General features: G+C 46.3%; 1 protein-coding gene across 1 annotated transcript in view; it reads right to left on the bottom strand.

The window, feature by feature from the left end:
* Window positions 1-14,828, bottom strand: part of AKAP9 (A-kinase anchoring protein 9) — a 116,989-nt gene that overhangs the window by 5,325 nt on the left and 96,836 nt on the right. The window contains 15 exon segments of the mRNA XM_040964985.1: window positions 187-419; window positions 1,664-1,864; window positions 2,750-2,932; window positions 3,878-3,983; window positions 4,282-4,490; window positions 4,738-5,406; window positions 6,680-6,830; window positions 7,505-7,724; window positions 10,438-10,582; window positions 11,294-11,482; window positions 11,695-11,886; window positions 12,708-12,829; window positions 12,941-13,004; window positions 13,382-13,524; window positions 13,527-13,869. Coding sequence (XP_040820919.1) covers window positions 187-419; window positions 1,664-1,864; window positions 2,750-2,932; window positions 3,878-3,983; window positions 4,282-4,490; window positions 4,738-5,406; window positions 6,680-6,830; window positions 7,505-7,724; window positions 10,438-10,582; window positions 11,294-11,482; window positions 11,695-11,886; window positions 12,708-12,829; window positions 12,941-13,004; window positions 13,382-13,524; window positions 13,527-13,869 — 3,170 coding nt within the window.

The raw sequence follows: 14,828 nt of genomic DNA, 5'->3' as shown, positions 1-14,828 counted from the left end.
GTCCACGCGGTGAGGCACGCCACAGCCCTGCACAATGGACAGCAGCATGGGTCAGCCCCAGCGCAGGCCTCCTATGTGCGCAGAGAACCAGGGCCAAAGAAATGCAGGCATGAGAAATGCAGGCACAAGACATGAAACACTGTTTCAGAGCCTCTGACCACAAATTCTGGGGTGCAGGCAGCGTACCTCGAAATCGCGATGGACACTCGGGCAGCTGACCGGAAGCGGGTGAAGCCCCGGGGGCGGTTGGTGATGCCCTCAAGGTCTGTGAAGGCCGGCTGTCCCCCCATGCGGGCCAGCAGGGTCAGGGTGGCATCCTCACACTCCTGAAAGCCACCCAGTAACAGCAGCAGGTATTTCTTCTGATAGATGAGGGCTTTTCGGAAGCTCTCTGCCCTCAGGTATTTACTGTAAAGTCTCTGTTCACAGGAGGAAAAACAAGTGTAAGAAGCTATTCACACTCTTCTCCAGGGAAGGTTGCCAAGACTCCGAGAACTACGGTAACAGCGGTAACAGCAGCAGCAGGGCAGGCCCCTTTCGGCTACCAACATGATCCATTGCCTTTCTTAACCGGTGGGGGTCTCACACTATGCTGTGTAAAGGCATTAAAAACAGGTGTGAAAGGCAGAGTGCATGAGAACAGGTCAGTGAGAGAGACAGACAGCACTCCCAAATGCCCACAAGAAGCAGGCGGGCCAGGCTGAGACCAGGAGCCAGGCATGCCACTCCCACATGGGTGGTATCACCTACTGCCTTCCTAGGGTGACTTCACTCAGCAGGCACTCTCACACAAGGCAGATGGCCCAAGTGGTGTTTTAACTGCTGTGCCCAATACCTGCTCTGCTTCTGAAAATTTTGAATTTTTACCCCATTCTTGTTTGCTGCATATATTTTTGATTTTTGTGATCCCATTATCATGTGATTTTTTTTTTTTTAAACAATTTACTTGAGAGTCAGAGAACAGCAAGCTCCCAGCAGCTGGGTCATTCCGCAAGTGTTGGCAGTGACAGAGGCGGGGGCTTGATCAGGGTCTCCTGGGGAGTGGCAGCGATCCGAGCCCTGGACCAAGCACGGGCCCTGGGGTCTGTGTCAGCTGGAAGCTGGAGTCAGAGCTCGAGCTGGGGCAGGATGGGGACTCAGGTGTGGGGTGCGCTGTTTCAACTTCAAGGACACATTTTCATGCTGCCCTGAGTGTGTGTGTGTGTGTGTGTGTGTGTGAGTTATATGGTTATGTTGATTACTACCTCACTAAATTGCTTTGAAATTTTCTTTCCCTTTATGAGTCTTAAATTTATATCCACTCCACAGAAATAAGTATTATTCTTTCGTCTATTTGAATTCAGTGTCACCTGGTTAAGGTAGGTTTCATTGCGTCCCCATTCTTAGCCAGCTCTCGCCCTGCCAGCCATGGAATTTCTGCTGAGAAAATAACATTTGGGGAAGCATGGCCAGGAGCTCTGGGTACTGCCCCAGCCACAATGAACAGCGTTGGTCCCAGTCTTGGCCTAGGTCTCTTTACAAATCCCCCATGACCAGCTGTTAGATGAACAGAGCCAGAGACAAGGCCAAGTGACCCCTAGTCCCTAGTTGCTTGAGGATGCATGGCGGAAGGCGGAGGGCAGGAGCAGTGGCAGCGCGGGCTCAGGCGGAAGATGCGGCCTACCTTTAAGGCGATGTGCTCGGAGTCAGGGCTCAGGTTCTGAAGCAAAGCATCATTTCTTAGCTCAGCTTTCAGCTTGCACACTTCCGCCTCTGCCCTTTTCAAGGACTTCTGCAGCGCTGCCTTCTCCCGGCTCCACACTTCTTTTTCAGAAGCAATGATGGCTTCAAGGCTGGCACCGCCATTAAATGCAAACCTAGAAGACTGCACAGAGCACAGTCCACTTACGTGACCTGCCAAAGCTGCTTGCTGAAGAAACACCTGGATTAACTGTTAAAGGGTTCCCCATCGTGGACACCTTGTCCCAGCTTCCTACCCTCAGTCAGTAAAGGTTCCAAGCCGACCTCAATGAAATTATAAAATAGTCACTAAGTTGGGATGACTCCACTCAGTAACCATTCTTGACAACTTAGCTGAAATCACTCAGTTGCAGTCCTTGCTAAGCAGCCTAGCCACATGTCCTGGGGAGGGATCGGCCACAGAATTGGCTTAGCAGATTTAGCAGAACTTGGAACTAAAACACAACCCTTAACGGATGATGGCCCATCTGGGTTCCAATGCTGAGCACCATGAGCATGGGGGAGGACCAGCCCAGGATACAGATGGGTAAGTGGCGTCCTGGGGAGACTGCAAGGGCGTGCGCCACCCATGGAGTATAAAGCTGTCTCACAGGGCTGTGCCATTCTGGGGGATCCCAGCAAGCAGTCACCTGCTCTGTAGTTAGTAGATGCAAACAAATTCCCAGAGTAGTTAGATTGAAATATACAAGAGAAGGGCATCTTTCATTTCAGTGACAAACACTGACAAATAACTGAACAGAGCATCAAGATTCACACTGGAACATTGCTTCCCATGTAGCTGCTGTCAGTGTTGAGGAAGTCAAGCACCAGTTCTCAGACTAGAATTTCAGTTCAGTTTTTTCAGAGTCTGGTACAGAGCAGGCTTCCCATAATATTAATCATTAGCAGTAATACCCCTGTAACAATCTCCACAGAGCCTAAGAAACAGATCCTCGACACTTCGACAGGATCATGGTCAGAAACTCAAACTGCTCCAGTCTCCCCAGGCAGACAGGCTAAACACACGTACGGCATCTCTGCTGGCTCCCGCCTGCCGGTACCAGCTGGCCCGCTCCTGCAGCTTCATCACCAAGCTCCTCAAGTCATTCTTCTCTTCGGTGAGCTGGCGGATGTGGCCTGTCAGCTCGGCGTTTTGTCTCAGTAGTCTTTCCGTCAGTGAGCCACAAGCAGTACTTGGGGACACTATGCTAGGCTGCAAAGATAAAATGGCACAAGGTCACATAAACACAGGTATGTGTGCTTGGTAAATAGCCCTACAGGTAGGCAATGGGTTTGGGCAAGAGCATGGCACAGGCGGATCTCTGCAGACTGTGAGAAAGTTATGGTGCTAGTCTAGATAAGGAAGTGAAGGCCTGAGTGAAGCAATGACTGAGGGGTAGGGTCAAGGGCACAAGGCCTAAGGCACAGGACTTGGTGCCTGCTTAGATGTGCAGGGGATGGTGAGGAAGGTCGTCTGTGGTGACCCCCAGCCTCCTGAATGGGGAAGACAGATGCAGAGTCTGGGGGAGGAAGCAGAAAGGGGGGATGGTGTTCAGTTTGGGTTGTGCCTGGAGTTGCATCAGGGGTCACCATAAAGTACACTTCTCCAGTGAAAGATGCTGAGGAGAGACAAGCTGGGAGCACAGCACAAAGATGTGGAACAGCTCATTCATCCATTTGTTCACTATCAGGCCTCAGGAGAGAAGCTAGAAAGTTTGAGCCTTAGTGTCATTCATCACTGTATCCCCAGAACCCAATGCAACTGCTGGCGCACAGCAGGTGCTCAGTATATCTGTTCAACAGTTTGGTGACACGTTGGGGAGGAAGGAGTTTTACCACTGAGGCGACAGATGAAGGGAGAAAGAAAACATTGACACGAGAAGCAAGGGTTTTACAAGAACAGAAGAGGTCAAAACTGCAAACGCTTCAAAGAAGTCTAGAAAGCCAGGGCCTGCGAAGCTTCTCCGGGTGAGTCGCCCGTGAAGGCAGGTGGCAGCTGCAGGTGTCTCACACGGTCTCTGTGGAAGCTGCTCTCTCAATGCAGCAAGCCCTCAGCATACTCAATAACAAGTGTAAAAGCTGATCCCTGCCCCACTCCAGCCTTTCACCACCTCCTCGTGGGACAAGCTAACAGCATTATTAATATTGAGAGGCTTACCTCTTCATACAGCTGGCCAGTTAATTTCTGCAGCCGCAAAATAATTCCATCAATGTTTTCCAAAACCCAAAAGAAATCCTCATCATCTGCTGTTTCAAACTGTAGTCTTCAAGAAAAAGACAAGGCGATGACAGTAAGTCTCCAGAAGGTGTTTGCTGACGTGAACATGACAGGGGAGGGCTGTTCTGGCGCCCGTCACCTCTCCTTGGTCCTAAGGTCCCCGAGGCCCCACATCAGGTACCTACTGTTTCCCAAGGTGTGGCCTTTGTTACAGAAAGCCCTGCTTATGTAAACACCCACTCCCTTCCAAGCAGCAGTTCTCCACCCTTGGTTAGCTATTAGTGGGGGACACAGTCCAGCTAGCCCAGGGCCGCTTCTATCACAGACCAGGCAGAGGGTCTCACCTGTTACCGGCCTTCTGCGATAGGAGCTGCAGCTTTGAAGCCACATGTTGAAGCTTTTGTCTGATCATTTCCAATTCAGGATTACAGTCAGCTCTGCCTCCATTCATTTCAATCAATTTAGGATAGCCTGATTCCTTTGTCTCGCCTTCTATTTTCTGCTGAAGAACCCAGTTTCTAGTTCGATCACTGGTTAAGCTCCACATGGCTGGCTGGTTATTTTGGACAGAAAAAGAAGACTGCAGTTGTAAATGAACAGCAGATCACATTCTTTTGTAAAGAATCACAACTATGATGATGAGGTATGTGCTAAACAAGCCTGTATAGGTTCTATAAATTCTCTATAGGTAGAATTTAAAAGGATTTATACATACTATTTAATCTGTTACCAAAATTTTATGATCAAGGGGCAGTAATTCTCTTCTGAAAATATTTTTGAAAATCCCAAGTTCAATCTACCTCATTAAGATTCTGATACAGAATTCTTCTACTTTCCCGTTTTTCTTCTCGCTCTAGTTCTTGCTTCTGGAACTCCTGCATGATTCCTTGGAGCCTTTTTCCTTCGAGGTCCAACTTATATACTTGTTGCCGCTTCTCCTCCAGCTGGTGCTGCAGATCTTCCACCCTGGACTGCAGCTCGCGCATTTTCTTCTGTCCCTCGCTGTTGGCCTCCTGTTCTGTCTGCAGCGTCTTCCTGTGCACCTGCCGGTCTTTCTCCATCTGCTGTCTCGTTTGCAGAGAGTCCAGTTTGTACTTCTCGGTTTCACCCAGCAGCTCCACTATGCGCCCGTGCTTCTCCTCCAGCTGTCTCTGCAGCTCCCGAAGCAGCTCTTCGGAGGGCACGGCGGGCCGTGGCTGGCCGCTCTCGGCACTGGCCTGCAGCTGGGCGTGCAGTTCCCGCTCCCGCTCCAGGGTGCTGCTCATCTCCTGAACCCGGCCCTTCTCGGAGTCCAGCAGCACCTGGAGCTCTAAGCTTCGGCCTCGCTCTTCGGATAACTGCGCGTCATACAGCATTCTCTGGGATTCTATTTCCTGTTGTGCTTCACTGAGTAGTTGTTTCTGTTGTTCCAAAAGTTGGGTTAGTTGACCATTCCTTTGTTTCTGATCCTCAAGTGAAAATTTCAGGTCCTTGGAGCAGAGAATAATTTTAAGGATTTTTGTTATTATTAAGACTGCTCTGTGTGCACTGTGGCTTTACTAAGGGTTTGTAACAGAAGACACAGGTGACAGCCCAGGGAAATAATTCAAATTTTCAATAGAACAGAATTAATTGGATGGATGGCTGATCCTCAACAAGGCATAAAAAATACAGGTAACATATTTGCTTAAAACATTAATTTTTTCCCTCAAAACATCTATCCTACCTGACTAAAGAATATAAAGCAAGATATGTTTCCCAAGAATAAAACATAAAGGGAGATAGCCAATTTTAAAAAGTATTTCCAATATAAAGCCACAGAAATTCTTGTAAATTCCTATATTATGCAGCGTTACATGCTAAAAATAGAGCATATTGGAAAAGCAGGGCTAGTGACAAACAAATCACAAACATTTTGATGATAAAAATAGTGACAAGGGGACATTTAGCCTAGAGAATGGCTTAGATGTCCATGGGCCACACTGTGTTTCTGAGCTCTGCCCTCCGCCTCTGTTCTGTGAACACAGAGCCTGCACCAGCAGCCACGGCTCACTGGAACCCCACTGGGCTTTCTGGATTGCACTCCTGGCTCCTGGCTCCAGCGAAGCCCAGGTCGGCCACTGCAGGCATTTGCGGGGGTAGCCACTGGATGGTGGCTCTCTTTCTTTCTAATTTTTTCTTTCTGCCTCTCAAGTAAGTAAAAAATAAAAACAAAACAAGCAAAACCACTACCTAGGAACATAACTGCTCCTGCTGGGTAGAGTTCACTCTGCCTTGGTGGCCCCCACAGCGGACAGTCGAGAAACAGCAGGACACAGAAGCTGGAGCAGAGCCCGTGGGTGCTGGTGTGGCCACTGTTGGAGCTGCCACTGCCTGCAGCACACCCCGCTGGAGCTCAGAGCTGTCCCTGGCTGTGCTGAGCCCTCCGGGGTGTTCTCACCAAGGAGTGCCACGAGAGCTTCTGCTACCAGAAAAGAGTCTGCTCCCTCCCCCAGGAGAAAGAAAAAACAGACACCACTTCTGTGTTAAATCGACATGAGCTGCCTGTTTATCAAATCTTGTCTGTGCTAATTCACACCCTCCATGCCAGCCGCAGTCCAGCAGGCTGTGCACCCCTGCATGTAGTAAAACAATGAACAGACCACAACCATGATACATTACCTGCATTTCCTCATAATCCAGCTTAGCTAACATGATGGCACTCCAAGCAGAATGCAGAATGCAGGGGCATTCAGGCACACACGCGCACACACGTGAGCATACCTCAAGTTCCTCCTTATCCCGTTCTACGCTGCGCCCCATTTTGGCCTTTTCTTTCTCCAATGCCCACTGGAGTTCTCTCAATTTCTTCTGCTCACTTGCTAGTGTATCATTGAGTGAATGAACTTCATCTGTCTTGTCTTTCACTTCCAACCTAGGTCACAGAGAATGAATCAGCTCACTATTAGATCAAGTCTATAAAATACAGAGAGAAATTGCTTCCACTGAAAATTTGGGGCATATTGTAAACAACCTGATAGGAAAATATAAACCATGGAAAGACTAAGGATTACTGACTGTAGTTAACATCAAATAAACTGCTTCTAGCAGAGTCATTTCTTATTATTTACCATTGCAAACTATGAAATCTATTCTGCAATTCTAGTAAAAATGTCTCATATTTCATTAAATATGGGAATAATGAATATTTGTGTGTTCAAAATGAAAATGACTGGCCTTGTAATGTGTCTCTGGCAACTAGAATATTTTCATATTTATACCAATAACCATTTTTAAAGCATCTTTTCAAATACTTTGCATTATACTAATTATTTTGCAATTTTGCGAATAAAAACCATGAAGTCAACTGAGATTTTAAACAGTGCTCTGAATTAGTTGGTGGTGCGACGAAGGCCAGATTACACTCAATACAAGTCTCAGGTGTGGCCGAAGCCCTCAGGGACTGTGCACTGACTAGCTGGACACATCCAGAGTTTTGCCCCTTTCCTGCAGTTCTTCCTGACGCCTCGCATGAGCTCTCCTTTTTGCACAGCACTCCCGACCCAGGGCCTCCCGCCCCCTTCCCTTCCCCAAGGAAGGCCGGCACACCTGAAAGCTTCCAGTTCCTTGAGGTGCTTGTGTTGAGCCTTGAGCGTCGTCTCCAGCTCCAGCTTGGTCTGCGCAAGCTCACTCCTGAGCTCTGCCGCCACCAGCTTCTCGGCGCTCAGCTGCTCCTGCAGCTCGGCAGAGCGCTCCTGTGCACCATTCAGCTCCACCTGCAGCTCCAGCAACTGTGCCTGCTTCTGCTGCATGCTGTGCTCCAGGAGTCCTGCACGGGACGCGGGCAGAGTTTACAACATGCTCAAGCTATCACAGTGGGCTTACACTGCGCTGACTGGCTAATCTGGGTGACTGAGGTGAAACAAATATAAGCCCACTACACGCCTAAAAGCTAGAAATGCCATGTGTGCCAAGTGACCCACTACACTAGCAGTCAGGATTTCAGAATTTAAAATTTAGCAGATAACACTAAAGGATGCAAGACTTAAAGTAAAAACACAGTAAACAGGAGCTCATGCATTTAAGGTTCAGCGGGTTGCTGCACAGCATCGGGCCGTGAGCTATCACAGCTGCAGGAATTGCTTTCCGCAGTCAGTGTGTAGGAAATCTCCCCGACTCACTCCCTCCTCTGAAGAGGGCAGTCTGAATTCCAGTTTGGATTCTGATGCTTTTCATTAAAAACCAATGCAAATTGTAAGAGTTGTTTGCTAAAATGAAAACAAAATTTAGACCTTTAAGGATGTTAAGTGAACAGAGCATGTTATGTGCCTCAGGTTCATGTTTATGGCAAACGTAAACTTATGTACAAATGCCATGGGAAATGGGCTAGAAACATACTGATTTTGGAGTTAGTCGTTATTTTAGGATTTAGGTGATCTAAGGGTTAATTTTGAAAAGTTTCACTTTTGCTTATTTGAGGTGGAGAGACAGGACAGAAGCATGCCCCTCACAGGCCTTTCCCCAGGGGTCTGCTCCACTGACGTCTGGAGCCAAGAACTGTGGAAAAATTCAGGTGGCACACCGGGTGGCAGGACACCAATGACCTAAGCCACTGCTGCCCCTCCTAGGGATTCCAGCGGCAGGAAGCAGGTGTTAGGACGCACAGGTGAGGACTCAGTCCTGACACTCCAAGTGGCACGGCAGCATCCTGCCCGCCAGCCAGACCTGCCCCAAGGGGTGACTTTCATTTGTCCTTTCTCTGTTCTTCCATAAACATGTAACAAACACCATCATCCTAAGAAAGATGAAATGTTTAGTATAGTGTGCTAGATTTCCTGCTTTTGCCTATTACTAAAGGACTCTACCTCAGTGATAATATGGGGAACACGGTGAGATGGGAAGAAGCGGATGGATTCCTCCTCTATACCTGTAAAACTATCACGGAAAAGAATAGCAGTAAAAAACTAAAAAGAAAAATACACTGCTTTAACAAAAAGTTCCATCAAAGCTCACTGACTCATATTTATGTCAGGAGACTGAAATGACATTGCTATTAGATGATAATCAACTGTATTAGTTTAGGTTTTTAAAACTATCTCCGGAGCAGACGCCATGTTCTACTTCTGGGCTGGGCAGACGGCTCTGGCCTCTGACTCCAGCTTTCCACTCCAGGTGACCACTGGAATGACCAGATTTCTCCCACCCAAGGCAGGACCCCTGATCTGGGGTCTCTTATTGCCAGTTTAGGCTGTGCCCAGCCCTGGCAGTAGTCAGCATTTTATAATGTGAATCAGGTGATGGGAGCTGTCTCTCTTTGTCTTAAACAAACACAAAACAATCTTATTTCTTAAAGGCTTTACATATACAAATATGAACTTATCTGACACCAATTAGGCTTCCAATGGAATTCTATTATCTCAAAAAATGAATCATTTCTAAAAACAATCTTTAATTATGTCTACAAAAGAACATGCATAATTTTACAGGCCCTTCAGGAAGCACTGAGTTGCTCCTTTGGCCACATACATGCGCATTTACAAGGTGACATTGTAGACATCAAGGGAATGGGTACTGTTCAAAAAGGAATGCCCCATAAATGTTACCATGGCAAAACTGGAAGAGTCTACCATGTTACCCAGCATGCTGTTGGCACAGTTGTAAACAAGCAAGTCAAGGGCAAGACTCTTGCCAAGAGGATCAGTGTGTGCACTGAGCACAGCAAGCACTCAAAGAGCCGGGATAGCTTCTTGAAATGGTGAAGGAAAATGATCAGGAGAAGAAGGAAGCCAAAGAGAAAGGCACCTGGGTGCAGCTGAAGCGCCAGCCCGCTCCGCTAGGGAGGCTCACTTCGTGAGAACCAACGGGAAGGAACCCGAGCTGCTGGAGCCCATTCCCTAGGAATTCATGGCATAACTAATGAAAGCAAAATAAAATACCTCTAGACTCTTATAATAATAATAATAAAAAAATAAAGATAATGAACTGTGGCCTGAAAAATCTGGCCAAGGCAGTGCCCGCTCCTTCAACAAGGAAAGTAGCTGCTTGAAATGAATGGCCTTGCAGCAATTAATAAGGCCAGCTCCTTAATACTATAAGAATCAGGAAACTTACTAAGAGGAAATATGCTTTAAATAAATAATACTGGGCCTGGCGTGATAGAGTAGTGGTTAAAGTCCTCGCCTTGCATGCCCAGGGTCCCATATGGACGCTGGTCCTAATCTGGCAGCTCCACTTCCCATCCAGCTCCCTGCTTGTGGCCTGGGAGAGCAGCCAAGGACAGCCCAAGTCCTTGGGACCCTGCACCCGTGTGGGAGACCCAGAAGAGGGTCCTGGCTTCGGATTGGCTCAGTTCCGCTGTTGCAGCCACTTGAGGAGTGAATCATCAGACAGAAGATCTTCCTCTCTGTCTCTCCTCCTCTCTGTATATCTGACTTTCCAATACAAATAAATAAATCTTTAAAATAAATAAATAATGCTAACATAAACAAAGTGAAATATTTTTATCTATTTACATAAACAAAGGAGCTGGTCACACAACACACCCTGGCCCGGTTTACTGCTTCCGTGTTCTCTTTTCAGAATCATTTTCCTACCGTTCACTTGAGCACGGAGCGCTTGGATTTCAGACAACAAGCTCTGTCTGTCGGCTTTCTGCAGACAATCCATAGCTGTTTGATATTCAACATTCTGTGACAAAGGAAAATAAAAAATTAACTGATGAGCTATCAAAAAAGTAAGATTAACAAGTGGGAAGACTGTAAAAGAATGACTGAAATGCATGTGATGAATTTTTATTTGAAAAATTTCAGCATTTTCCGTTTTTAAAATGTGTAAGTATCTACTGCAGACAGAAGTTCTTTGGCCTGTTAATATTGCAGAGTGCATTTCTTAAAAACAAGACTCTCCACATGAGAGTACAATTATCAAATGTGGAATTTACACTAGTATAATAATGTCATTTAATACATAGCGCTTATTCAAAGTTTGCCAAATGTATAAAGAGTAAAAGGAGAAAAAGGGCAGTGCTGCTGTCTTTTCTGAGCCTGCTTATTGAAGCACACAGACCACAACTTTGTCATATTTTTTTCAAGCCAACAAAATATTTTCATTTTAGCATAAATTAAACCAACATTTTATGAACCTCTCAAGAAAACGAAACCATAGCCAAAGCACTTTTACTGATATGAGGAAATTGACGCCACCAGGACACAAGTGAACCTCAGGGCTTCTTTAGGTTTCAGCAGATGTTAAATGCACTCACTGTTTTCTTGAGGTACAGGTTCATTTGTTACAGCAGATGTTAAATGCTTTCATTGTGTTTCCTGAGGTATGGTACCAAAAATCCATATTCTTATTACTGGCAAAGATGGTATTTAAAGCAAAGTTTCATTTTGATACCTGTTCTTGTATTCGCTGCTCCAAACAGCCTATTAACCCGACTGCATCTCCAGGACCTAGAGCTGTCAGCTCGCTCTGAAAGGCGGCTAGTAACACGCTGCGCTCCCGTAAGAAAACTTGTTCCAGGGCGAGAAGGAGCTCACCGCGCCAGTCTGAGTCACTCTCGTGAGACTGAGAACTGTCATAAACCTAGCAAAGCGTAAGCAGCAGAAGTTAATTTTCAAATAGACACATTTTTAAAACATTCTAAAAATCTGTCTACCAACCAAAATAAATGTTAACAATCTAAGAGCGTATGAATTTATTTTCAAGTGTGGAAAAAAAAAAGATACCATAATTCATACAATAACACACATTACAGATAACATACAATTATGTAGATGTGTAGATTCCTTGAGTACCTCAGCTTCTCTTTGCACCTGCGCTTTGGCAATGAGATCCTTGAGAGATGAGATTGTACTGAGGTAAGCTCTCCTCTCTTCCCGCCATGATTCTGCAAACTGCAGACCGAAACAGTCCTCTCCGTCGCCGTAGGGGGACTCGGTGAGCGACAGCACCTGCATGCCCTCACTGTGCACGGCTCTCAGCAGTCCCTAGGAGCCAAAACCCAAGAGCCAGAAGCGGGTCAGTGTCTCCAAGGACTGAGCAATCAGACAGAGAATGATATGGAATTGATAAACAAGAGGGCTTTCCACAGCTACTGTTTGGAAAGGTCCCTGCAGACAGTACCTGCCTGGCTCTGCGTCACTGACACCATCTGCCCAAGCAGGACGTGGCCCTAAGCGACAGCCTGTAACCTTCACAGCTCTCACATCTCAGCTCTTTCTATGTGGCTGTATACTCTTCTAGCCTGAATCAACAACCTCTGATGCGGCCCAAACAGAGGTGGGACATACACTCCATTATAGCAGCTCAAACACTGGGAATGAACACCATTCTAGAGGTAGCAACTGGGACATGCACGTCACACATTCCACACTGGAGCTCCTGACTGGAGTCCTTGCTCCTCAGTGCAGGTCCTGACTCCTGCTGGTGAGCACCCTGGGGAGGCAGCCCTGCCTCTCACACAGCACACTCAGACTGAGCTCCGGCTCTTGCTCTAGGCTTGGTGCAGCCCTAGCTGCACATGCGCACTGGGGAGCAAGCCAGCGAGTAGTGGGTCTGCCTCTGCCTTCCAAAGAAAAGTAAAATAAATAAGTGGACATCTTTAAAAATTATTAAAGCACTCTTCATACATGCATTTACTGAATATATTATACCCTATTATTTGTAAAATATGGAAATCAAACAGCTCTGCAAGATCCTTTCTGTCTAGAAAATTCTCTTTGAGGATGATCCCGCTATTTAACTTCAAATAAAACACTCAACAGAGAAATAACACCGAGTTTGCTAAAAGATAAGTAAGTCTTAGTACCTTTATTTTCTTGGGAAACGAATCTGTGGAACTTTCGCCTTCTTCACCATGGCCTTCTGATGCTGTGTCAAACGGCTGACTTTGTGTGAGGTAAATCTCCTGACCCCAGTCTGATCCAGTGTTGAAAATGCAGAAAACAAGCATTTGTTATTAAAAATAAACAAACACCCCCTCCTTCCTCAAGAAACTCAACATTTTTTAAGCAAACACTGTCAACTGACTGTATCACTTACCGCTAGAACCCACTTCTTCAGTTTGGTAAGCGTTAGAATGTGTTAATTCAGGAACTGGGGATCCCTAATTATACAGAGAAAGAAAAAACATTATTATTATTTTGCTTTTAATACAAACAGTACTCAATGGATTGCTTTGCTGCTTTAAAATGATACAAAAGAAAGCAAATCTATCATGTTGTCATGATAGATGAAACCACTCACTGGTTGAAGCACAGCTAGAGTTTTCCTTGTGGCTATTAAAGAGATGGACGCAGAGTGCCCGAATCTACATCAGAATTTCATTATCTAGCTTGATATAATGAAATATTTAATTGTGATAGGATCACGTGACTATTTCTCACTTTAACTTCTCTTGAAAGTTTGAAAAAAATCATAGACTGTTAAAAACTATGCACTATAAAAAAAACTCCAAAACTACGCACTATTAAACCTAAACGCCTCTTGCATTCCCAGACCCTGCATCACAGATGTCAAGGAACCACACTCAGTGGTGAACAGTAACTGAACAGCACCACAACGCCCCCTCTTCCAAGCCTCCGTTTCAGAAATGTGTCTAGATTCCAAGTCCAAAACCTCGGCGCATGCAGCTCTCGCACCTGCTCCACCCTGTCAGGAAACTGAGCGACGATCGCGGTGACTCCTTCAGAGGAACCATGGCTCCGTGGCTCTGTCTGGATCCCCGCACTTCTAACTGCAATCCGTGGAGTCTGGGCGTGGCTCTCCACCTGGACAGCGCCTTCTGTCTGGGAAGCAACGCTTTCACCGGCTTCACCAGGAGGTAGTTCCGGTACGCAGACCTTCCTGTTTCCTTGTTCCTCTGTCTTATCTTTTTCTGAGAAGCGGGATAATTTGTCCTCAGCCTCTGTAAGCTGCTCTTTAATGCAGCTTAAGTCTTTCTGAAGAGATGCCATATTTGCTTCTTTTACCTAAAACAGTAAGTAGGATAGGGCAGCACTCAGTCCACATTCCCACAACAATCCTAGAATTGGGGGTGGCAGGTGAGGGAAAAGTGTAATTCATGTTGAAATGTTCATTTCTCTCAGAATAACAGAAAAAACATCTGAGACATGGTTTATGAGCATGTGTGCATGGTCACAGATCACTCCAGGGAGATGCTCTCCTGTGCTTCTCATGGGATGTACGGCTCTTCAAATACCTGCCTCTCTCCTTCACTAACACACTGGAGAGCCAAAGCATCCTAACAGAGATTCCCAGGGAACCCAATCAAGGAGATGCCTGGAAAGGAATTTTAACTATGGGATTTTTTTTCATCAAGTCCACAAAATTTTTCATTTGCTGGTTTTTTTTTCTACCTCGTTTTCTCTCCCTTCTCTAGCTTTTAAGTTATATACATGGGCTTATTTTACAGGTCATAATATTAATTTTTTAAAAAATATTTATTTTATAGGAAAGGCAGATATACAGAGAGAAGGAGATAGAGAAAGATCCTCCACCCACTGGTCCACTCTCCAAGTGGTCACAATGCTTGCAGCTGAGTCGATACAAGGTCAGGAGCCAGGAACTTCTAGGTCTCCCACGTGGGCGCAGGGTCCCAAGGCCTTGGGTCGTCCCAACTGCTTTCCTAGGCCACAGAGCCGGATGGAAGTGGAGCAGCCGGGATTAGAACCAGTATCCATATGGGATCCCAGAACATGCAAGGCAAGGATTTTAGCCATTAGGCTATCACGCTGGGCCTGATAATACTAATTTTTTTCCCTTTTAATTTGAGAGGTACAGAATGAGAGACAGAGAGAGAGAAAGCTCCTAACTGCTGGCTCACTCCCCAAATGGCTCCAGGTTGGGGCTGAAGCCAGGAACTGGGAATCCAGCCAGGAATAGGTTTCCACATGGATGGCAGGAATGTAATTACTTGAGCCATTACTGC

This window comes from Ochotona curzoniae, unplaced genomic scaffold (genome assembly GCF_017591425.1).
Source record: "Ochotona curzoniae isolate NIBS_2020 unplaced genomic scaffold, NIBS_Ocur_1.0 scaffold_3835, whole genome shotgun sequence".
In the NCBI taxonomy this organism is placed as follows: Eukaryota; Metazoa; Chordata; class Mammalia; order Lagomorpha; family Ochotonidae; genus Ochotona; species Ochotona curzoniae.
The sequence above is the reverse complement of the archived record's forward strand: the minus strand, read 5'-3'. Positions and strand labels throughout refer to the sequence as shown.